Source organism: Talaromyces marneffei, chromosome 6, assembly GCF_009556855.1.
Source record: "Talaromyces marneffei chromosome 6, complete sequence".
In the NCBI taxonomy this organism is placed as follows: Eukaryota; Fungi; Ascomycota; class Eurotiomycetes; order Eurotiales; family Trichocomaceae; genus Talaromyces; species Talaromyces marneffei.
Window position 1 is genome coordinate 150,207 of NC_072353.1, and position 22,245 is coordinate 172,451.

General features: G+C 46.3%; 6 protein-coding genes across 6 annotated transcripts; 3 read left to right on the forward strand and 3 right to left on the reverse strand.

Moving 5' to 3' along the window:
• Nucleotides 1-326: 326 nt before the first annotated feature.
• Nucleotides 327-1,397, reverse strand: EYB26_007561 (uncharacterized protein; the record flags this gene model as incomplete). The annotated part of the gene is made up of 1 exon (XM_054266827.1): nt 327-1,397. One exon carries the CDS (start codon nt 1,395-1,397, stop codon nt 327-329), a length of 1,071 nt encoding a protein of 356 aa, XP_054122802.1.
• Nucleotides 1,398-6,187: 4,790 nt separating this feature from the next.
• Nucleotides 6,188-7,378, forward strand: EYB26_007562 (uncharacterized protein; the record flags this gene model as incomplete). The annotated part of the gene is made up of 1 exon (XM_054266828.1): nt 6,188-7,378. One exon carries the CDS (start codon nt 6,188-6,190, stop codon nt 7,376-7,378), a length of 1,191 nt encoding a protein of 396 aa, XP_054122803.1.
• A 1,448-nt stretch (nt 7,379-8,826) lies between these two features.
• EYB26_007563 (uncharacterized protein) lies at nt 8,827-11,014 on the forward strand (the record flags this gene model as incomplete). Its single annotated transcript, XM_054266829.1, has 10 exons — nt 8,827-8,914; nt 8,976-9,005; nt 9,064-9,131; nt 9,182-9,398; nt 9,467-9,815; nt 9,871-9,952; nt 10,019-10,107; nt 10,179-10,467; nt 10,523-10,553; nt 10,608-11,014. 10 exons carry the CDS (start codon nt 8,827-8,829, stop codon nt 11,012-11,014), a joined length of 1,650 nt encoding a protein of 549 aa, XP_054122804.1.
• A 391-nt stretch (nt 11,015-11,405) lies between these two features.
• Nucleotides 11,406-13,157, reverse strand: EYB26_007564 (uncharacterized protein; the record flags this gene model as incomplete). The annotated part of the gene is made up of 3 exons (XM_054266830.1): nt 11,406-12,297; nt 12,356-13,050; nt 13,113-13,157. The coding sequence occupies 3 exons, from the start codon at nt 13,155-13,157 to the stop codon at nt 11,406-11,408; spliced, it is 1,632 nt and encodes a 543-aa protein (XP_054122805.1).
• A 3,264-nt stretch (nt 13,158-16,421) lies between these two features.
• On the forward strand, nt 16,422-18,435 carry EYB26_007565 (uncharacterized protein; the record flags this gene model as incomplete). The annotated part of the gene is made up of 4 exons (XM_054266831.1): nt 16,422-16,781; nt 16,849-17,228; nt 17,290-17,722; nt 17,785-18,435. 4 exons carry the CDS (start codon nt 16,422-16,424, stop codon nt 18,433-18,435), a joined length of 1,824 nt encoding a protein of 607 aa, XP_054122806.1.
• An 817-nt stretch (nt 18,436-19,252) lies between these two features.
• EYB26_007566 (uncharacterized protein) lies at nt 19,253-20,372 on the reverse strand (the record flags this gene model as incomplete). The annotated part of the gene is made up of 3 exons (XM_054266832.1): nt 19,253-20,134; nt 20,186-20,251; nt 20,304-20,372. The coding sequence occupies 3 exons, from the start codon at nt 20,370-20,372 to the stop codon at nt 19,253-19,255; spliced, it is 1,017 nt and encodes a 338-aa protein (XP_054122807.1).
• Nucleotides 20,373-22,245: the final 1,873 nt, after the last annotated feature.

Here is a 22,245-nt window from a genome sequence, read left to right on the forward strand (position 1 = left end):
AACCGATATTTTGCCATCCCATGGTCTCCATGCCTTCAAACGTTGCCTCCAGATGCCCATTAATATGCTCAATTTGAGGCCGGTTATCAGCCGATATATGGTTGTGTATGAGAAATTTGATACTCTTGCCATTAACCAGATCTCGGTGTTGTCCTTGGCTCCGCTAATTCCCCATTGGGTTAGCGTACTGTTTGACAATAGCGTCAGCTTGGCGGGCTAGTTAGTTACAGTGCCACGAAAAAAGTGTTGGCACCCCCCCCATATCCGAAATTTCACCGCCTTCCTAATATAGTAATAGACTAAAGAACGGGAACCTCCAAAAAACCCTAATACTTCGTATACCAGCCATCCGCCTCTATAACTGCGCGTACACGATTTGGCATGGTGTTGCTTAGATTCTTCAAAACACGTATTTCAATTGATTGCCATGCTTCTTTTGCCGCTTGTATAAGTGCGTATAACGTTTGATCATTATCTGGTGCGTTTTGTAGCTCAGGATGGTCATTGATTATGATCGTTTTCATAATCGCCCAAATATTCTTGATAGGATTGAGATCTGGAGAATATGGAGGCCACTCCATAATATCTAGCCCTAATTCTCGTAACAGATCTCGTATGATATGCGCTCGGTGTACGGGCGCATTATCCTGCATAAAGATATCCCCATTATCGAGTAACTCTGGAAGCTGTTCCATATAAAGCTGCCTTATAACTGTTGCAGTAATACCTCCGCCAGCTGATGAGCCATCCGAGGTTAATGGCACCAATGGACTCCGTTGATCAAATTTGAATCCCCCCCAAAACATCTTTTTGATGCTTTTCCCAGTACGGATCTCACGTATATCATGCTCCCGGAGTTGCTCGGTTAGGGAATGCCATGTCCATATCAATTGACCCCCTTTACCGCGCTCAACCGTGCATTCGTCGGTCCAAAGAATACGCTGCCATTCACGGGGAGTGTAAGCCTCATATCTTAAAGCCCAGGCCAATCTCTTTTGCGCATTAAGAGGAAGAATCTCAGGTCGCTTACGCTGCTTCCATTTCCTTTTATGGATTTGTTGAAACATGTTTTGTATAGTGCGGATAGTAACTTTGTTGTCAACCGCATTCCGAAGCTCCTCATATTTGATATGAGGATTCTGAATCGTCAATTCAATAAGCTTCTGTTTATCCTCGTCTGTCAATTTTGCTGGGGTTCCAGAACGTGCTTTTGAACGTTGATTTATGCGCTCTTGCTCCTTTTTGATTGTGTTCCGAATAGTCGATATAGGGATCTCTGGGTGCACCTTGTGTATACGTTTATAACCCCAATGTGCCTCTATATGAAGCTCACATATACGAGCCCTCATACAAGGATCAAGTTCCCTACGTGCCGTACGGGGTGTTCGTGGAGCCATTTTGATTCGAAAATATAGATTATAGGTGTTATATACAAATCTGTATGCGACGCGATGTGTAATTGTTTCTGTCGGCAGAATCAATGGCGGTGTGGGATTTCGGATAAGGGGGGTGCCAACACTTTTTTTCATCCCACTGTATATTATCATCTACAATATGGGCTATCGCGAGTTCATGTCGGATCTGAGAGAAATGGATTATGTAATTAGTGCACTAGTGCCCTAGTTATAGGGTTAGTCCCTCCGGGCGTAATAAACATCATTCATTCATTATCATCTACAGGCGACTCTTATTTCTTCACACTCTTATTTCTTCACACTCCTACTTTATGCGCGCTCTTCCGCTGCGCGGTATGGAAAGGAGGCTCCCGCGCTACTTATCTAGCGCGTATAATCGTGGGTTACCCTACGCGTCGGAATCTGACGCGTAGAATACCCGTGCATATGGATCCGAGTGGACACCATATTAAACCTCTCCACATTAGTGGAGCAGTCGATTGAAAGATGGGCTGAGGCAACCGAGAATCTTTCATCTGCAGCGCAGGAAAGATGCCTAGGGGCTTGCATGCAAGCCGAAGTGATCGCCAGAGGGATACCGGGATAGGAAAACCACCCGACACAAACCTGTTCTAGGGGAGTGACAGGGCACCCTCGAGTTCAGCCCGCTCTGAGATTGAGACAGAACCCCAATGTTATGCAGACACTAATAAAGCTGTCTCAACGAGGGCGGGAACGAAACCTAAGTGCTCTTGGAGAGTAATGGAAGTTGTTAAGGCTGGCGGAGACGTGGTTGCCGGATGTGTTAAGGGCAAGGCCCACACTGAGACCGAACCATATACCAATCCGATCAGACACAGCGCACCGCTTTCCAAGTATCAAGGCATACGGTGGGAACTGGGCTAGATTAGTAGGAGTCAAACATATGAGTATGATGCCAGGCGGATTGTACGAGTATTGGCTTCTGCAAGACATGGTCGGCTGCTAGAGGGAGACCTTTAGTGGTAACGGGAAACTGCTTCGTTGTACCAATGAAGTGGCGGGCCGTAGCGCTACGCAGATGACCAGCGGGTAACGACAAAGGGTGTGCTCCTAGCTCGTACCTAGGCCATGGTTCTGAATCGGGTCACTGCTTCCAACTCGTACTTGGGCCACAGCAGCGTGGTATCGCTGACACGGGCGCCGGTATGACACCGGTATTCGTGTTTCCAACTCGTACTTGGACCGCGGCTGTGTGGTATCGCCGACATTGACCTTGATTCTACGGACCATGGGGTATCGCCGACACATTCTTTGGAGGAGGCCTACGGAGATCTGGTGGTGGCTCGAGAGGACGGATGCGCATGTCGGTCAGCTTAGAGAAGGAATGCATTGTGCCTGACTCGTACTCAGGTCCCTGGGACATCCATCCTAGCGCGGTATCGCCCCATGATGCAAAGCCTTTGCGGCTGGCTTAAGGTGCAAACTCCAGAGATGTTGATAGCAGCAGATCTTTTTTGGTCGGGGGATCTGCCGATAAGAATGGGTAAAATCACCGCTGGTACAGAAATCCTAGTGGAAGATGGTATTGGTATCGACCGGACTTGTTAAGGCTTTGCCACAGGCGACCGCGAACCACCCAACTCTTATTGTCTCTGGCGCAAACCCCCTGGTCAAACTGAGAACCATTACAACCCGGAGGTTCAGGTCTCCGCTCCAGCGGATAGCTCAGTCACTTGAGGCAACAGCAAGGGAACGGATAGAGACTATTCAGGCATTCTCGGTGTCACCATGGACATACCGGATACAAACAATATGCGAAAAGGACCGCGAGAAGGCTATTGAGCTTGCAAATCAGGCAGTAGGCATCTTAATAGCCACTAGTACATCAGCTAGAGCAGGGCTCGTGGGTATGGGAGGATGCATGATAGACACCCAAACAAACGGCAATAACAATACTATGCCCAGCTATTCTATCACATTAGGCAACAGGACAGAACAAAACCCTTACACAGCAGAGTTAGGAGCGATAGCAGCAGCGCTGGAACACATCCCAGTTAGGACGTGCCGCAGGTGGATCACTATCCTTAGTAGCAACAGATCCGCCCTTGCAGCAATCAGCCAACCTCGTCAACAGTCTGGCCAAAAGGTTATTCAACGGATATATCAACTGGCTCAGACCCTGCAGCGCCAGGAAAACGCAATCAACGCAATCTGGGTCCCCGCACACACAGACATGGACGTGCAGATTAGGGCAAAATCAGAAGCGAGGAAATCGACAGAAACAGAATGCCAACCGGAGATACAGCCATTTCAAGCCAAATCAACGGCGGTTAAACTGGCCCTTGCTAAACAACGACAAGAATGGGCTCTCCCAGCGAGCATCGGAAAATACTCAAAGGCTATCGACATTGCACTTCCAGGAAAGCACACAAGAAGTCTGTACGATAGACTAAATCGGAAAGAGGCAGAGACTCTAGCTCAACTGCGGACAGGCATGACAAGGCTCAACAGCTATCTAAATAGGATAGGCGCAGTAGACTCTGATCTTTGTGCTTGTGGCCAAGCAAGCGAGACTGTGGAACACTATTTATTCCGCTGCACGAAATGGACAACAAAACGGGAAGACATGAATCAATGCACGCAGACAAAACGAGGAAATCTGTCCTTCTTTTTAGGCGGAAAATCACGCTCAGACTCTGACCGATGGCAACCGGATATGACGGCCGTCCATGCAGCAATCAAGTATGCAATGGCAACAAAAAGACTGGAACAGGAACCCGTATCTGAACCTCAATCAACACAGTGAAGAATAAGGTAATCCACCGCTAACCTCTCCCCTCTCCCTCCCCCCTTCCCTTCCTAGGTAGATACAGCTGCAGTCGCCGAAGATAGGACACTGCACACTTGGAGAAGATAACCTTTAAGACCATCTACTAGCCAACTCCAAGGGAGCCTCTATAACACCAACCGAAGACTCCAAACCAAGCATATGGGACACAAGAACAAAATTATGGGCTACTGCGAGTTCATGCCGCACCTTGAGGAAGATTATGTAATTAGCGTACTAGTGCCCTATAGGGTTAGTTCCTCCGGGCGTAATAAATATTGTCAGATAATCCGGATATCCAACGAGACAGAAAGACTGGACTCTCCATCTTGAAGGCCAGCTAGTGACCTTAGGATATATATTTGGGCACCTAGATTTCAGCCCAATGTCTACCCCTCTTGATAGCTCACAAAAATCACCCCGCCAATATGTCTATATAAACCCGGCTTTGGAACCTGATGTATTCAGACAGAGGGACAACTCAATATATACAATCTTGCTAGTCACTTCTTCCTTTCGATCCATATAAGATACTATTCAGGATTGGCCTGGAGTAAACCCACCAATCCGACAAATATCATTCATTCATTCATTCATTCATCTACAGGCTGCCGTACGATTATCACATGTGGCCAAGACGCCCACTGCTTTCAGAACATGAGGTACCCCACTTGATCTTCATTCAGTGTTAAACGCTGCATTAAGAGTCTAACCTGTCTTTCGCTCGACGAGCGCAGCACAGTCCCGAATCTCCCTTTGGGGGGGGGGGGGGGGGGGGGGGCGGCGTTATTAGGTAATGACCCATCAGCTGTTTCTAGGCTTGTGGTGGTCTTAGAAGCAAATACCTATTTCTAGCTTTGTATAAGTCCACAATTTGGCACCGAGGCTTGACACTGAGCTGAACATGGCAAATCATTTTGATTTCTCCATTGATGCATAACTTATATATCTAAGCAGCGCTGCATAAAGTCACGGGGAGGCAATCGGCACAGATTTGGTGGATGGCGCAGTATTTTACAACTTGTACACTGCCAATCTTTTCGTCTATCAGATTGATGTCGTCGTCAATTGTTGCTTCCTGGAGTATATTCATCTTGTTGATTGTGGCTGTGAAAGTATGGCCAATAGAATGACAGGGATGAGGCTGGTAGATGAACAAATTATCTTTCCAAAAGAAATGCTGTAATTGTGGATGCTAAGTTTAATCAGACTAATAAAACAGTTAGTTAGTTGGTTAACAGATAAAAAAAAGCCACAAAGACGGGCAAATCGAGTGTCGCAAGCGTAAGATCAGATTTTGTATATCCTAGGTGCGGCCCTCTCGTGGTAACTGATCCCGGCTATGAGGTGTCGTCGAGATGCTCTGATGAGGACGGACGACGACTGAAGGATAGAGACCGGCCAATCAGAGGGTATGCACGTGATTCGGAGGGAACTCCGATCGCTTCAGTGCCTGGTGATGCCTATCTAGGATTAGCGTCACAATTGACTTGCGATAGACTCATATAACTAAGTTACTCATTTCCTATAGTTAACTAGTCTAGTTAGTTACTCATGTACGCTCCTAGTACGAAGGAGGGACATCGTTTAGTCTCGACTCTTCGACACCATTCCACCTTCTGAAAATTGTAAAATCAATCCTTAAAATGAGAATCGTTAAATCGTACCGTTGACCAATATAAGCAAAACCTGAGACCCATGCGTTCGCTCTTTTCCGCCTGGAGCCAACTCTTTCATCGCGTATCTCCGACGTGGGATATCGTCACAATTCCGTGCAACTCATGGGTTTAAATGAGGTCTCTCGAAACTAAAGTAGCTAAAAAAATATATATATATATTTTCGCTTTTATTCTTCTGTCGCGTGGGCATATTAGCTTGAGAATTGTCAGAACGTCCATAATAGCAAGAGTAGCACATTAATCTGCTCATCATCGGCCAGCAGACAGGGAGTGCAAATAATCACGAAACCAAATCAGAATTGAAAATGACTCACAACTATCCAAGGCCATACGTGGCCACTCTGCACCTCCGGGGGTCCTCTTACTATGAAATCGGTCTACAACATGGCCAACAAGGAAAAGAACAGATCCAGACCAACATCAAAACGTATACAATATTCTTCCAAGAAACAGCTGGTCTAAAGACCTGGGAAGACGCAAAGGAGCGCTCGAAGATCTTTATTCCAACTCTTGAGAAGCTGTATCCCGAGGTGTTAGAAGAAATCCGAGGCATCGCAGAAGGCGCCCAGCTTGATACAGAAGATATCCTTGCATTGAATGTCAGAAGTGAAATCGGATTAACAAATTATTCCAACACTCCCAAGGAAGACCCTCCTGCGATAACCGACGGATGCACCTCAATTGTTCAGCGCTCGCAAGATGGCTCCACTGTGATTCTGGCGCAGAACTGGGATTGGCTGGAGCAATTACACGACGGAACCGTTATTATGGATATCATAACACCTGACGGAGAGACTCGTCTACAATTCCTAAATGAAGCTGGGCTAGTTGGCAAGATCGGAGTCAACTCTCACGGACTTGGAATCTGTATGAATGCGATTCGATGCGGGGCGCTTTCCACGGATCGTTTGCCGACTCATGTCATGTGCCGTCGTGTTTTGCAGTATGCGAAGACTGTGGACGAGGCCGTGGCAATGCTCGACGAGTACGGTGGTGCTTGTTCGTTCAATCTCGCTATGGCGGATGTTCAGGGAAACTTTGCTACTGTCGAGATCACACCGAACGGGCTTTCCGTGATTAACCCCGTGAGTGAAGGAGATTCTACCAAGGTTGCGGGGAAAGGTCCCAATTTTGTCGCCCATACGAACCATGTTATGACACCACCTACCGAATTTCCTCGGGGAGCCATCTATGACCGACCTGCACCCAACTCATTCTCACGATTAGCAAGAATGACGGAATTGACACTTGAAGATATTAGCCAGAAGAAGGCGTTGACCCTGGAATCTGTTATTGACCGATTGAGTGATCAAAAGGGTACTCCTGTCAGCATCTGCCGCGACAAGCCTGCCAATGCGACTGGAATGGAGAAAATGACAACACTTGCCACCGTGTCGATGGTGTTTGATACTGTGGCCAAAAAGGTTACCAAAAGTCAAATAACAATCGGTAGACCATGCGAAGCCGGATTGCAGTTGGTGGAGTTGGCCTTCTAAATCTGCAGATAGACGAGTGCATTATTTTTTACGGCTTGTGTTAAAAGCATTTGAGCATGATAGATAATCCTTTAAATTATGCGTGCATCATTAGTTAGTAAACACATACAGAGAGACCGAGAGCATTCTAGAGCAGGATCGTATTATGGGTTGACATCTCCCTCACGGATTCGATATCCCGTGCTGCGTGGATGGTGAAAGTATTTGTGATGTCTCCAATCAATCTTTCTCTATATCCAGCAATGCAAAGCAGTTATCGGATACAATTCAATAAAATAATGGTTAAATTTCCTCTTTTCATGTATTGAAGCCATTGGAATAAGTGGGGGTTGAGGGTCAGATGTATCATTTCCTGAGTTGATACATGTAGGCTAAGGTCGGCGGACCTAAAGTCAAAATTGGGATATCTTCTTCCCACAGGATCCACGATGAAATCTGGGGTGTGCTCATCAAGCCAGTGAGCTTATGAATCTCTTGCGCTCGATGCAATGTGATGGAGTTCCGTGATCACATACGATACTCCTTCCCATTCGAGTGCGGAAAGTCCATTTGTATAGCGGTCTAGGGTTTTCAAAGTGGAGCTTTGATGTTTCTAGGCAACTCAAATACAATTTCTTGTCTTCATTCAGTTCATTGAACAATGGATTTTAGCTTCACTATGTCTAAACAGATCATGATAACAAGTTGCCCAGAATTGGTCGTATTTTATCGGCATAATGAATTTCGGAGTACTCCGTACATGGGCTATGTACATGTAGACACAATCCAACGTCGCCTTTTACGATTCACTATCCATCGATATCTATTACACGCCGCCAAGATAAGGGGTACGCAGTTTTGATCTTGGTTTTGACGAATCAAAGACCTAGTAGTAATCAATGTCTTTATAAAGAATCCTGTAAGACGTGTTTACATACACAGAGAAGCTATTTAGTGACTTGTTTTCGCAGGGAAAAAACTTCCGACATTTAATTTTAGGTACAAGTTCCCTATCTCTACAAATCAATGGCTTGCAAAACCTCGAAAACGAAGGGCTCGATACCTAGGCACGTAAATCGTTGATCGGTGGATCCACCCCAGCTCAGGTGGCAGTGGTCTTATCAACAGACTCACCTCATGGTGCTACCATGATGGTAGCATTCTTAACATTAGTGGACCTAACTTACGATATTGCTTAATAGCCTTTCTTCATTGGCGCAAGCCTCCCGTGAAGGCGCCGCGAATCCTTTCGGCGCCACTTGGTTCATCCAGTCCAACCCTAAACAAGCTAAGCATGCCGTTCGATGCTCAAGATAAGCTGGGCCACTAAAAGCCCCGCATCAAAAAAAGCAAAGAGAGGGAGGGTTAAAAACAGAGGCAAGTCCGAGGTCTCTGTATTAGGAACTACAGAGTACGTGCCGTGGACTCCGCCGGATCTCAGTCAATCACTGTTCCTGGGATAACCGACCATGGCATCTCTTTTACAGCGCGTGAAGATGGCAGTCAAGCTGTCCGTTGAGGAGGAAGATGCAGAGAGATCTCGGTGGATCAACGAAGGTTAGCAAGCTATTGTTCAGAGGCACGCGACCGACGGAGCTGAATTGTTTCCCTTTGCTAGATCTCCTCCCTACGCCGCCAGAACAACAAAGTAAGCAAATGACTCTCTTGACCTTGTCAATCACGAAATTTAGCTTATTCGTGTCTAGCCTGGCACTGGTGGAACTATGTCACCTTTTACTGGTCCATCTCATTCACCAACTGGACCTTGGGATCTGTAGGTGACAAAACATATCTCAGGAAATCATTATTCTAACCAGCTCAAAGGCGATGATCGGCGTTGGTCTCAACTGGTGGCAGGCTATTATTGTGATCTTTGTATCTCAATTTATTTCGTCCATTGCCATGGCGTTCAACTCCCGCTCAGCAGCGGTATACCACATTGGATTCCCTTGCGTTGGCCGGAGTGTCTTTGGCATGTGGGGGAGTTACTACTTTGTCGGTGCTCGCGCAATTTTGGCCATTATTTGGTATGCGGTGCAAAGTAAGCCATCCTAGCCAGCTTCGCACAGTGGAAGTCGTCGGTAATGCTAATGAGAACACTTCATTCAGTGTACTCTGGTGCCCAATACATGTACAATATCCTTCGAACCATTTTCGGACACAACTTCACTGATATCCCCAATCACCTGCCTGAGAGCGCCAGTATCACCACCCCGGTAATGTTGTCCTTTTTCCTCGCCTGGTTGGTCCATCTGCCGTTTTGCTATTTCCGGCCGTATCAATTGCGCAAGTTCTTCTGGTTCAAGACGATTGTTTCGCTACCGGCAATTTTCGGTTTGTTTATTTGGGCTATGGCAAATACAAAGGGTCGCCTGAGCGGGGGACTTTATGCAGCAACTTCGACAAGTTCCAGTACAGTGGCGTGGATGATTTTGGCCGGAATCAACAGTGGCATGGGGTACGAACGTTTTTTTCCTTCTAATGGACCACACTTTCTGACTCTTTCAATCTAGTAACACTGCTACACTGATTACCAACCAACCCGATTATGCGAGATGGTCTCGCAGTAAGGGTGCTCCCGTCTGGACTCAGTTGGTAAGTGATGCATCTTTAACTCCTTTTCAGTACCGTTATTGGTGAAATTCTAAATTTGTTCTGCAGATCTCAAATCCTATCGCGGTGACTTTATCTGCTAGTCTCGGTATTCTGTCAACAGCAGCCGTCAACCTGAAATTCGGTACTAGCATCTGGTACGTACTCGCAAAAATATGATTGAAAGTCGAAAACATCGTCATACAGAGCGTATCTGATAGTAATCCAGGAACCAATGGGATTTGATGAGTCTGATTTTGGATAACTACTGGACATCCAGTGTCAGATTCGCTGTTTTCCTTTGCGCATTCGCCTGGCTTGTCCAGGTTGTGGGAGTCAACATTGCAGCCAACATGATTGCTTTTGGCGCTGACTCATCGATGTTATTTCCATCATATATCAATATGCGTCGAGGTCAATTCATCATCGAGATCCTTGCTTGGATTGTTTGTCCATGGAAGATCCTTGCATCGGCGGCCAAGTTTACAACTTTCCTCAGTGGATATGGCCTGTTCATGGTATGATATCTCTTACATTATAGACATTCGATTTCATGCTAATTCTTGCATCAAGGCGAGTGTTGTGGCAATCATGGTGTGCGACTGTACGTATCCATTACTTTGAACCTTAAATGAAGTCCTTTGCTAACGTCAACTAGACTTCCTCCTCACCAAAGGAAACATTTTCGTACCGTCGCTGTACAACGGAACCCCCGCCAACAAGAACTACTACTATACCCACGGTGTCAACATTCAAGCGGTGATAGCTTATATCATTGGAATCGCGCTTCCCTTCCCTGGTTTCTGCGGCCAACTAGGTGCGAATGTTTCCACGGCGGCAATGCACATCGTCGATCTCGGCTGGATTCTGTCCTTTGTTACGGCATTTGTGGCGTACTATCTTATTTGTCAAGTTTGGCCTACTGCGAATATGCGATATGTGAAAGAGCACGGCTATGGGTTCGAGCAGATTGCATCGGATTTGTTGATCGACTCCACTGAGTGGAGTGTACAGAACGATACCGTCGTGAGAGACGATGTGTACATGGATAAGCACATGTCATAGATATTATCCACGTATGATATTATGCAAGTGTATATAGATCTACTATATCGTCAAGAAACAAGACAAGGCACCGTATTGATGGCTGCAGTTTGAATATATTTGTAAAAGTCTCTAGTTCCCTTGTACTTGTGAGCTCATAGGTAGCCATGGCTGAGTATGAGGGCATCAGAGACCCTCGTCTTGAGAAAGATCTGGGAATGATAGCATCGCTGTAAAGGAAAGTCAGGCTAGCGTATTTTGTCCAAGGTAGATCTATTTATCATGATGTCTTTGTGTGGAATAATGTCAGAAGTAGCACGTCTTGTAATCATATAACTTTTTGGTTTCGGCTTAGTTCTTGTTTGTGGATGCCGATATCATATCTCAGGTTTCCTAGTTGATACACTACACCTTATGAATCGTTCATAGCAGTGAGAGCCTTTTCCGCAGCCGCAAGAGCTTTATTAAAGATATTCCTGAGAAGGTCCTCACACTCAATCCCAACGCTTATCCGAACCAGATGCTCAACCACCCCGTATTCCGCCGCCCAATCCAGTTCTGAGTAGTGTGCCAACAATGTATACGCGCAGCATAGGGTGAAATTGGTCCCAAGACTCGGGCCCTTGGCCACATCCAATGCATCATGGAACGCAATCGCAGCCTCGGGTGTCACGAATCTTATAGAGGCGAGAAAGCCGTATCCGCCCTCGCTTCTCCGAAATTTATTATAAAGATCCTGCGACGAACTACCTTTGGGGTAGAATACTTCGTCCACTGTTGGATGACCCTTTAGCATATCAACGACCATCTCAGTATTAGTGTTCGCTTTCTGGACACGATCTGTAAAATCTCGACTGTTCTTTTCCATGACTATTGCGTCGAGGCAAAAGTATGGCTCCGGCTTGTTCTTCGCAATGGCGGGTTTCAATTTAGAGTACCATGGTGATTGGGGATTCAAGGCGGTTGATCCTCCCATAACATTGCAACCTCCGCTGAACATTTTGGTTAGACTACTGCAAATGACGTCGCAGTATGGAAAAAGCGCGACGTTGACAGAGGTGGTAACCGTATCGTCTACTATCACAACGAATCCATGTTTCCGAGATAGTTTGTACAGGCGTTCCAAGTCCGGTGATCGTAGTAGAGGATTTCCAGGAAATTCGGTATACAACGCGTCGATAACTAGACCATTGTTCAAATCCTTTTCAAGAGCATCCAAGTCCTCGCTTGTGCCGTTGCCGTATAAGATACATTCCATACTGTGGATTTTGCTTAGGACTTTGAATGTATCCACATACAAGAATCTGCCAATGTTTGTCAATATCAACATCGCCAAAAGAAAATAGCTAAGAGACAACGTACCCAAATACTGCCACTCTATGAATTCCATCCTGCCTATCAAACAGACTGCGTATAGCCAGCGAAGTGTTGCTGATAGCCGACATACCCGTCGGATAACATGTCACATCATCGACGCGAATCAGAAGTGATGAAGTCGACACGGATTCTGAAATTCGCTCGCGTAGCATAATCACAGCTTTATCTCCGTCTTCAAGCGGCAGTCTTGTAGGAGACTGTTCTGCAAAGATCTGTCGGTTCTCCAGGAATGGCGCATGTTCCAACCAGTAAACAGTAGTTCGAACGGAAACGCCAGCTCCCGTATGTTGCCAAAAAGCTTTACCTTCAGATGCTCGACTTTCGGGATATGTTACGGCGTACAGTTGCTTGTCTGGAGTACTATCGGATGCCACATCCTCCTCCTTCACCACCGTGATCTCACCCGAGAATTGAACACATATGATTTGACTATTCGGAATCCCGACTTTTGCAAAGAACCTTCGACAAGATTCCGCAGCGCGATACGATGGTGTAAGGATTATAAGTTGTGGTTCTGAAAAAGGGAGATTTGCATGTTTTAGTATTTTGGCCGCCAACTCCAAGACTACACGCGCAACAAAGAATCGAGGATATGCCGTTCTCAGCTTGGCGACAAAATCTGGATGTCGCTGAGCCCATGCCAATGTGGCATCCCATGTTGGGAGGTAGACGCTGATGCCCTGTCAATTGCCATTAGCCCTTTAATTAACTCCTAGCTCCTAGGATTGAATTTGGAGCATACATAAGGGTCACCCTCAGGCAGTGGATCGCCCGCTTGCAGTGTCATCCGGAAAACACCTTGACATCAGTCGTTTTTATGCGCCTGTAGGGTGAGCTACGTAAAAATTCCGAGTTTGCACACGAATTTTAGTCTAGAAAGATTGAATGTGTGGTATCAAAACCCGCGCTACGTTTAACATCATTTTACGTGTCTGACGACTGAGGGACACACAGGTGTGCGAAGTTCCAGTTCTTTTCTTTCAGTCCCACATGGAAATACGAATTTGACCCTCTCTTCAATATGAATGGCATGAAGCTTGAGAAATTCGGGCCGCCCATGCAAGCCACTTCATTCCATCTGGGTGCAATAAGCCGATCAACCGATCTTCTAAACCCGATCTACGAACCTGTATCAAGTTATCAATCGCTTATTCTGGAGTAGTTGATGAGATCTTAGACAGGTTGCAAGGATATTTGTGATCCCCAAAGAGTGAAGGGCAGATTTACTAGAGACTCTTCGTGAGCCGTGGTTTGAAGGCGGCATGAAGTATCCAGGGCGGTCTATAGTTATACGTACATTAGTAGATCCAGCCTTGCAGCTATGTGCAGGGTTCTACGGTAGGATGTATCATTGCGTGGCGGGGATTGAATGGTTGGAAGGCCCTCAAGGCCAGTTCAAGAAATATGAATGGATAACCTTGAATATACTGCTGCAGGTGACTTGAAGTTCGCCACTTCCGCAGCGAATAGTTTCGTGATGTTGATATGCAAGGACGGGGATCCTCTTCCGCACACCGCTGCTCGGCATCCGTTTTTTAGGTGGTTGAAGTTACTACATAGTTAGTTACTGGGTAGAAACATAATTCTCGACCTTGAACAAGTCGGCTGGTCGATATATATCATACAAGTTTCTGCCTTGCTCTGTACTACAGTAGTATCTTGAATCATCATAATGAGGATGGATCTGTTAGGGTTCATCTACGCTTCGTTGGAACCTCATCGCCTCCTTTGACTCTGGTGCCGCACTGCAAAACCTGACAACTTCAAGCCCAGCATGACTCAGCAACTTTGTCCACTGCTCTTCCGCTCGCCCCATACCATTCAGCACCGGCATCAGATTCACCTCTATCAAAGCCGGATACATTGGAATATTCTTAGCGGACAGCACCTAGATTGGGACAAAGTAATTCGAGAAATTTCCAGATCGGAGATCGGCATATCATATGAGGCTTAAAACTTAATTGAATCATGTAATACGGTTACATCATGTGTGTATCCTGTAAATATACCGCTATTAGGGCTTATCAATTGGGCAACTTGGTGTAACATACCGGTATCAGGCAACTGTAATACGTTTGTGGTAACCGAGCCAGTAACTGTATCCCCGGAAAGGCATCAAATATACATGATAAAACCATCGCCATGACTTATCAGGCCTAGTGGAGAGTAATAACAAATTTAGTTCTCAGCAAGCGAATCAGCGATCTGGCTCATTGCCTTCAGGTCTTCTACTTCGCATAACCATAACCTTGGAAGGCTTCGGATTGATCGAAGGGATATATCATATATCCAGGGACATCGATGATACTATCAATATGGTTCACAGATATTGCATTGCCTGGGGGATATCAGATCTCGTTCCGAGTAGAGAATTGGTCCAGGTCGGACTGAGTAGCAACAGCAGATGCCCAAGGGTGTAGTCAAGCCTACTATAGAGTACTGATCAACGAGGGCATGTAGAAAGTTGAGGTTCCCTCACCGGCCAGGGGACGCTTATGCGCAAGCATGACTCGAATGGGAAGCCTGTACGGAATGCAACCAAATTGATTCGACAGTCTCCGACTCGTGAGAAACAGGCCCTTGGGGAACGTACGGAATATACCGGTGTACATCACGAAAAGTACATGGCCGTATCCCGATCTACATCGAGGATTTTGACGCGATTGAGGTGAGGTATCAAGTCGATGCATCGGAACTGCCGATCCGGACACAATTTACACAATTCGAATCATTCTCTCGCACGGACCTACGTCATGTTTAGCGAGGTCATCTGATCAAAGAAGCTCGTAAAGATAATATATCTGGCGTCATAATATATGTACGTAGTACGTTAAGCATAACATACTTGGGTTGCAAGGTCTTTGTGTGCACAAAGCGGGAGTTGTACGTTACCGAACCGACAGACCGGAAGTAGTGCTTGCATAGGCGACGATTAGGCGTCAAGGTGGCATCCAGGCAGTAGTGTATCAGTGTACTCTGTACAGAGCAGTAAGATGACGTGACGTTGAATTAACTACGGAGTAACTGGTTAGTTTAAGACCATGAACATATATATTCTGTACGGACCAACAACGGATGAAAGGAGACAGGGAGCAGAAAAGGAGGACAATGCTGCTGTTGCCTAACATGCTAGCAAAGTCTAACGAAAACACGACCAGGGATGAGTCAAATTTAATAGTACTAAGTTGGATACGGATTGCGCTAACCACGGAGTTCGGCGTGGGGAAGTTCCGGCTGCCAGATACTCTGAGAATACGCTCAGGGAGAACAAACCTTGATGTTGAATGTAGTATTACGCCGCGGCGAGATCATGCGCCCTGATTATACTGTACTATGATAAGTTGTCTGGAGTAACTAACCACTAACCAGCTAGTTAACTAGTCAGCCACGGAACTACGTAGTTATCCCATGTACGGAGCACTCCGTAGACTGACAGGTGAAACGCTTCGACACAGACCATTTTCTATTTCAAGTTTCCAGAATTGAGAACACCACAGGAGTAGTAAAATTAGTAATTTATGCAGCGGACTAATTGCCAAATGAGTCTCGCCGGACATAAACGACGTCCTGTGAGTGGCCAGCCGACGTGTTTCAGCTTCGGGCGATTTGGTCCGCTCTGTAGTTACCGATCGTAATTACGGTATCGGATCGAGCTCGCTTATCTGATGCATTTTATGATGTCTCTTTGATGCTCTGATTGGCTTTCGGAAAGCTCCAGATCCGGGCGGGTCCTGCACTTCGGGCGAATTGCCAACCGACCTGGCCTCCGCTAAGCCTAAATGAGGAAAAGCATATCAAAAATCTGCTTAAATGTGGCGAACCTTGGCCAATTAGATTGTGTCAACTATAAATTTCTCCGTGCAAGTGGACCAGCTGGCCAGGCTCAGATGGAGCCGGCTTTTCATATGGATGGACCCGGTTTATTTCCTAGTATTATTATAAAGGAAAAGGCTTATTCAGGAAGGAGGGAAGGAGTAAAAAACCTCTATATATTCTGACTGTTGTAGGAGACCTTGCCTGACGGTCACAAATTTCATCTTTCAGGATCGAAATGGCCGACAATTATACATCAACCAATCTAGAGGGCTCGACGGACGTCTCACTAGCAGACGGCCAGAGCCTGACAGAGAGGAACATCATGGTTCTGGAAAGCGAGAAGCAGATCGAGGGCGGCCAGCGTGATACTTCCAGTCGGGACGAACAAACCACAGTTCATGAGCCGGTGGCAGACGAAAAGACGGCTGTAGAGAAATCCCTCGAGAAAGCAGACAGCGCAGATGCGGCAAACGAAGAAGAAATTCAAAAGGGAGAGGAAGAGGAAGAGGAGGAAGAACAGGTTGAATATCCAGCAAAATGGAGACTGACACTGATCACAATTGCTTTGTGTTTGTCCGTCTTTTGTATGGCTTTGGTATGCCCACCCATTATCTCCTGCGTACAACATTGAACCCCACTAATTGCACGGTTATTGTTAACAGGACAACACAATTATCGCAACCGCTATTCCTCGAATCACTGATCAATTCAATGCCGTGAACGATGTCGGTTGGTATGGCGCGGCTTATCTGTTGACCACTTGCTGCTTGCAGCTGATTTTCGGTAAATTGTACACTTTCTACTCGGTCAAATGGGTCTACCTCACCGCGCTCTTCATCTTTGAGCTTGGTTCATTCGTCTGCGGTATTACTCCCAACTCCGTCGGCTTGATTATGGGCCGTGCCGTTGCTGGTATCGGCGCTGCCGGCATCTTCTCCGGTGCTCTGCTTATTGTCTCACGAACGGTTCCCCTGGCACAACGCCCAATGTACATGGGTTTGATTGGAGGTATGTGGGGTATTGCATCTGTAGCCGGACCTCTGTAAGTCACACCAGGAAACACTTTTTATCCTTGCCGTCGCAAATACTGATCGTCAATGTAGAATGGGTGGTGCTTTCACCGACAAGGTCACCTGGCGATGGTGCTTCTATATCAACCTTCCCTTCGGTGCCATCACCGGTCTCTTCATCATCTTCTTCTTCCAACCCCCTGGTGGAAAGACCAAGGCAGTTGCTTCGACATGGCAAGAACAGATCAAGCTTCTCGATCTCGAGGGAACTTTCTTCTTCATTCCCGGTGTCATTTGCCTTCTGCTTGCCCTGCAATGGGGAGGTACCAAGTACCCCTGGAGTGACGGACGTATCATTGCATTGTTCGTACTCTTTGGTGTTTTGATCATCGCATTTGTGGCCATCCAGATATGGAAAGGGGAACTTGCCACCGTGCCGCCTCGTATTTTCAAGAACCGCAACATTTGGGGATGTGCTTTGTATGCTGCCTTCCAGGGTGCTGCCTTCTTCATTTTTATTTACTACGTAAGTGCCAGTCTTGCTTTTCTGAACTATCAAGGAATCATAGGCACTAACACTAAATACAGATTCCCATTTGGTTCCAAGCCATCAAGGGCGCCTCGGCTGTTCGATCCGGTATCATGAACTTGCCATTGATTCTCAGTCTCGTCGCCATTTCCATGCTCTCTGGAGGTCTTGTCAGCTATCTTGGTTACTACACCCCCTTTATGATTATCTCCTCGATCCTCACATCCGTGGGTGCCGGTCTCATGACCACATTTAATGTGGACACTCCTCAATCCCAATGGATCGGTTACCAGTTCATCTTTGGCGCCGGCGTCGGTTTCGGCATGCAACAGACCATGGTCGCTGTTCAGGCTTGTCTAAAGGGAAAAGATATCGCCGTCGGAACCGCCATCGTCATGTTCTCCCAAACTCTAGGTGGTGCACTTTTCATTGCTGTCGCCGAAAACGTCTTTGCGAACAAGTTGGTCAGCAATGTCATCGCTGCCAATCTTCCAGGACTTGATGCCGCCACTGTCCTGAACGCGGGTGCCACCCAGATCCAAAAAGTCATCCCTGCACAGTTCCTACCTGCCATCCTAGCTGCTTATAACGACGCATTGACGAATGCTTACTACGTCTCGGTTGCCATGAGCTGTCTGACCCTCATCGGCGCCCTAAGCATTCAATGGATTTCAATCAAGGGCAAGCGCATCGAAATGGCTGCCGCATAATCTCCCACTCTCGTTCACTCGCCTATTTTTGCATTTTATACATACCACTCACCTCTAATGTTTACTTATACATAATAGACCAGGTTTCCTCCGCTCTTACAGGTTACATTGCTGCATCTTTTCTTTTTATGTTTACTGGCTCGGAAAAGCTACTTTTGGGAAATACCATTTACTTCGTGTACAAATAGACAGTTATGAATATAACATAACGCATATCTTATTCTCAATAATTTCTTCCCTAGTTTGATGCTTTCCCAAGGTTTGCATGGGTCTGTCTGTATAGGCCGAGTCAAGGAATACTGTTCATTGATTGTAACTTTCCACCAACGCTTGTGCTGATACCGGTAATTGAGCCGCAGGGTTGCTTGATTGGCACTACTAACTGAAGGATTTATTTACATTTGATGATAAATAAGAGAATTATAAACAATTAATGACCACCTCGGTGAATTATACCTGTATCATACAAATTTGTATTAGTTGTACTGCAATTTTAGTCTCTTTTGAGGAGTCGACTCCACAAAAGGGGACTGCACAGTCACAACTTAAACGGTAACTTCAATATGAGGCGATCGAAAAATCTGGAGAGATGCTATATATGCAAATAGAATTTGACGTCCTATCAAGACGAGTAAATGATAATACAACAAACTCCTGAGATGATATTCCTGACCATACACAGAAGACAAAGAATCGAAATGAAAGTAATATCTGGTTTCGAAGAAGTGGAAAACGAATGGGGGGTTTGAAAAGAAGAGAAGAATATCTTCAATGAAGTTTGTCCAAGTGGACTTTCTTTCCGGCCTATCTCGTTGATTTAAGCCGAGCTGACGCACTGGTAATAGTAAGGGTTTTGCACTTTGCAGGTTGAGCCGGATACACAGGTCGTGGCACCGGTCCAGTTGATACCACCGCACTGTCCATACAAAGTCTGGACAGCACTGGAGCTGCAGGTTGTGGCACTGGGGTTTGGAGTGACCCAAACGGTTGCGATCTCAGTGACGGTGGTGTATTGTGTGACGGAGGTTGTGGAGATTGTAGCAGCGCCCTGGGGGGTTGAGATTGCTGTCGAAGTAGGCTCAACGACCGCGGCGGGGGAGGATTCGGCAACGACAGTCGGGATTGACTTGACGGTCGAAGTAGATGAAGTCGATGAGGAAACAACCTCTTTCACGGGACTGGTCGGAACAGCGACCAAAGTAGTAGAAGTCTTTACAGTAGAAGTCGAGGAAGACGAAGAAGACGACGAAGTCGCGACAGTACCCGCAGATTCAGCAGCAGCAGCAGCAGTCATTCCAGCCGGGGTGGTATCAGTGTCCGTTTGACCATGGCAAACGCAAGTCCCCCAATCCAAAGCAGCCTGACCGGGGCAAGCGACGGGTTCAAAGTTGACAACGACATTGTCACCGAAGACTTCGCTTTCGGCCATGATATCGAAATGGTAGCTGTATCCATAGTTGTTTTTGGCACCGACGGATGGGCACCAAACTTCGTTTCCGTTATAAGGGCAGAGGTTGGTGACCATAACGATAATGCTTTCGCCAGCGACGCCACCTTCGCCGCAGCCGTTGCAGGCAGAGGTACCGGTTGAGGTCAGGTTGTAGCATTTACCGCAGCCGCCTCCGCACCAGGAGGAGTCGTTGGTGTCGAAGAGGGCTTGAGATCCGGCGGCGGTGTACACGCCGTTTGAGATGCCGAGCTGGATCCCGTTAACATAGTTCTATCGCTGGAGAAAATTAGATATACCCACCTGCCATGAGGAGAGTCCGGAGCTACTACCACATCCGCAAGCACCTTCCTGACCGTCATAGTAACGCTAGGAGAATCATCAGCGTTAATTCAACCATCCAAAAGTCGTGGCATCATACGGTAGTAGTGGCAAGGTAGGCAGACGCCGAACCTGCGAGCGCCCAGAGAGAAAGATAGAAAGCCTTCATGTTTCCAACCGGTGGTAAATATCTGAGAACAAAAAGCGAAGATAGTCTAGAGAAGCGAATTGATGATAAACGCAAATAAAAGAATGGAAGAAGGAACTGTGCCTTCGGAATGTATAAAGAACGAATGTATTGATGGACAAGAGTATCTACAAGTTTACCTGGATAGGCGTGGACTTTTATACTGACTATCATTTGACGTCTTAATATGGATATTAAGATCTAATCTTACAATCAAGGATAAAGTCATCATAGCACGGACAACTCACGTCTGGATTTGCTTGTTTCCCCTCTACGAAGCGCCGCCATGCTCTGCGCGTAGTAAACAATAGGTTTCAAGGTCACAGAGTGGATTCAGTGGAGGGTCAGTTAAGTGAGCATAATCAAACTGGTACAGTGGCGTTATGTCAGATTAGGATCCAGATACTACTTGGTTGGCTGACGACATGGGTATTGGCAGGTAATATATTAGTTTCGTCTAGAACGTGGTCGGTTAGAGGAGCGAAACATGATGACGGGAATGGAGTCATGACTTGGAACATCCGAATGATGCTCCTGACTTATACGGAGAAGAAATGGTGTGAAGATTGAATTAATTTCTAGAGATCAAAACCGCCCCCTAAACGTAAGTGGATATAGACGAGGGTCTGGTCCGTTCAGACCAAGCGTTCGGAACATCGAAAATCAGCATTAACACGAATGATATAAACAGTTTTTTTTTTTCCATAAAAACAGCCACACTACTCCGTACTCGTAGTAGGACTTATCATCAACTAAGCGAGATGAATTGCCAATGAAGGGCCCTCAATCAGATTGGCTTGGGTCGCGACATCCGCAAGGCTTAAATTAACGCTGTGTCATGATAATTGAAGTACCGATGAAGGTCCACTTGGGCTCCATCCTTGAGGAGATGGTTTCTCTGATTGGTGGAAAAACCGTTAGTATCAGATTTGCATCTTACATGGTGGGCTCTGAATAGGCTGTTTTTTTATTGACTATGGAAATTGAGGCAATATCATGGACAGCCACTTGGCTTGCCACGAGATTCGAGATAACTCGGATTAAGCCGCTTGTCAATCTTCGCGGACTAGTTATGTGTGCGTTTTGATTAATATTATTGTTGACTATTGGGAGAACATTCTGGAGGTTCTTCTTTCTTAAGTCATTTAGGCTATATCAATAACTGGACCCATCGAGAAACAACCTGTCAGATAATCCGGATATCCAGAGGCAGTCAAATGAGGCAGTCAATCAGAAGCTCTACTTTATAGCCCCCAATTTTACCCCTCATGATAGGTCACAAATGATGTCAACCCTACATGCCGGATTCGATAAAACCAGCTCACCAGATGTCTATAAAAACCCGGCTTTGGAACCTCATGTATTCAGACAGACAGAGAGAGAACTCAATACAGACAATCTTGCTAGTCAATTCTTCTTTTCATCTTTGTAAGCTACTATTCAGGATTGGCCTGGAGTAAACCCATCAATCCGACACAACCCCCCGGGTGTTCGTTGTTTTGAGGCAGGGATATAATACCGCCAATATAGGGGTCCCAACCCAACAACCCTACCCTAACCAATCTTCCGAGGGCGATTAGCGCCTTTCCGATACTTCAATCTAAAACCCAGACGGACTACATAATTTGAAACGGTGATACCCAATTGCTTCCAGCATGGACAACACGATCGTGTTGATGGTAGTTCTTTGGTTACTATGCAGATCACATATTCACACCCGACTCGCATTACTGTTCTACAATTGACCAAGTCTGCCATCCAGATTGAACATGAGACAAACATAGAACTGTAAGGACGGAGTACGAAGCTATAGAAGCTTCAATCACAAGAAGTCGATGAGAGTCGTAAAGCAGCG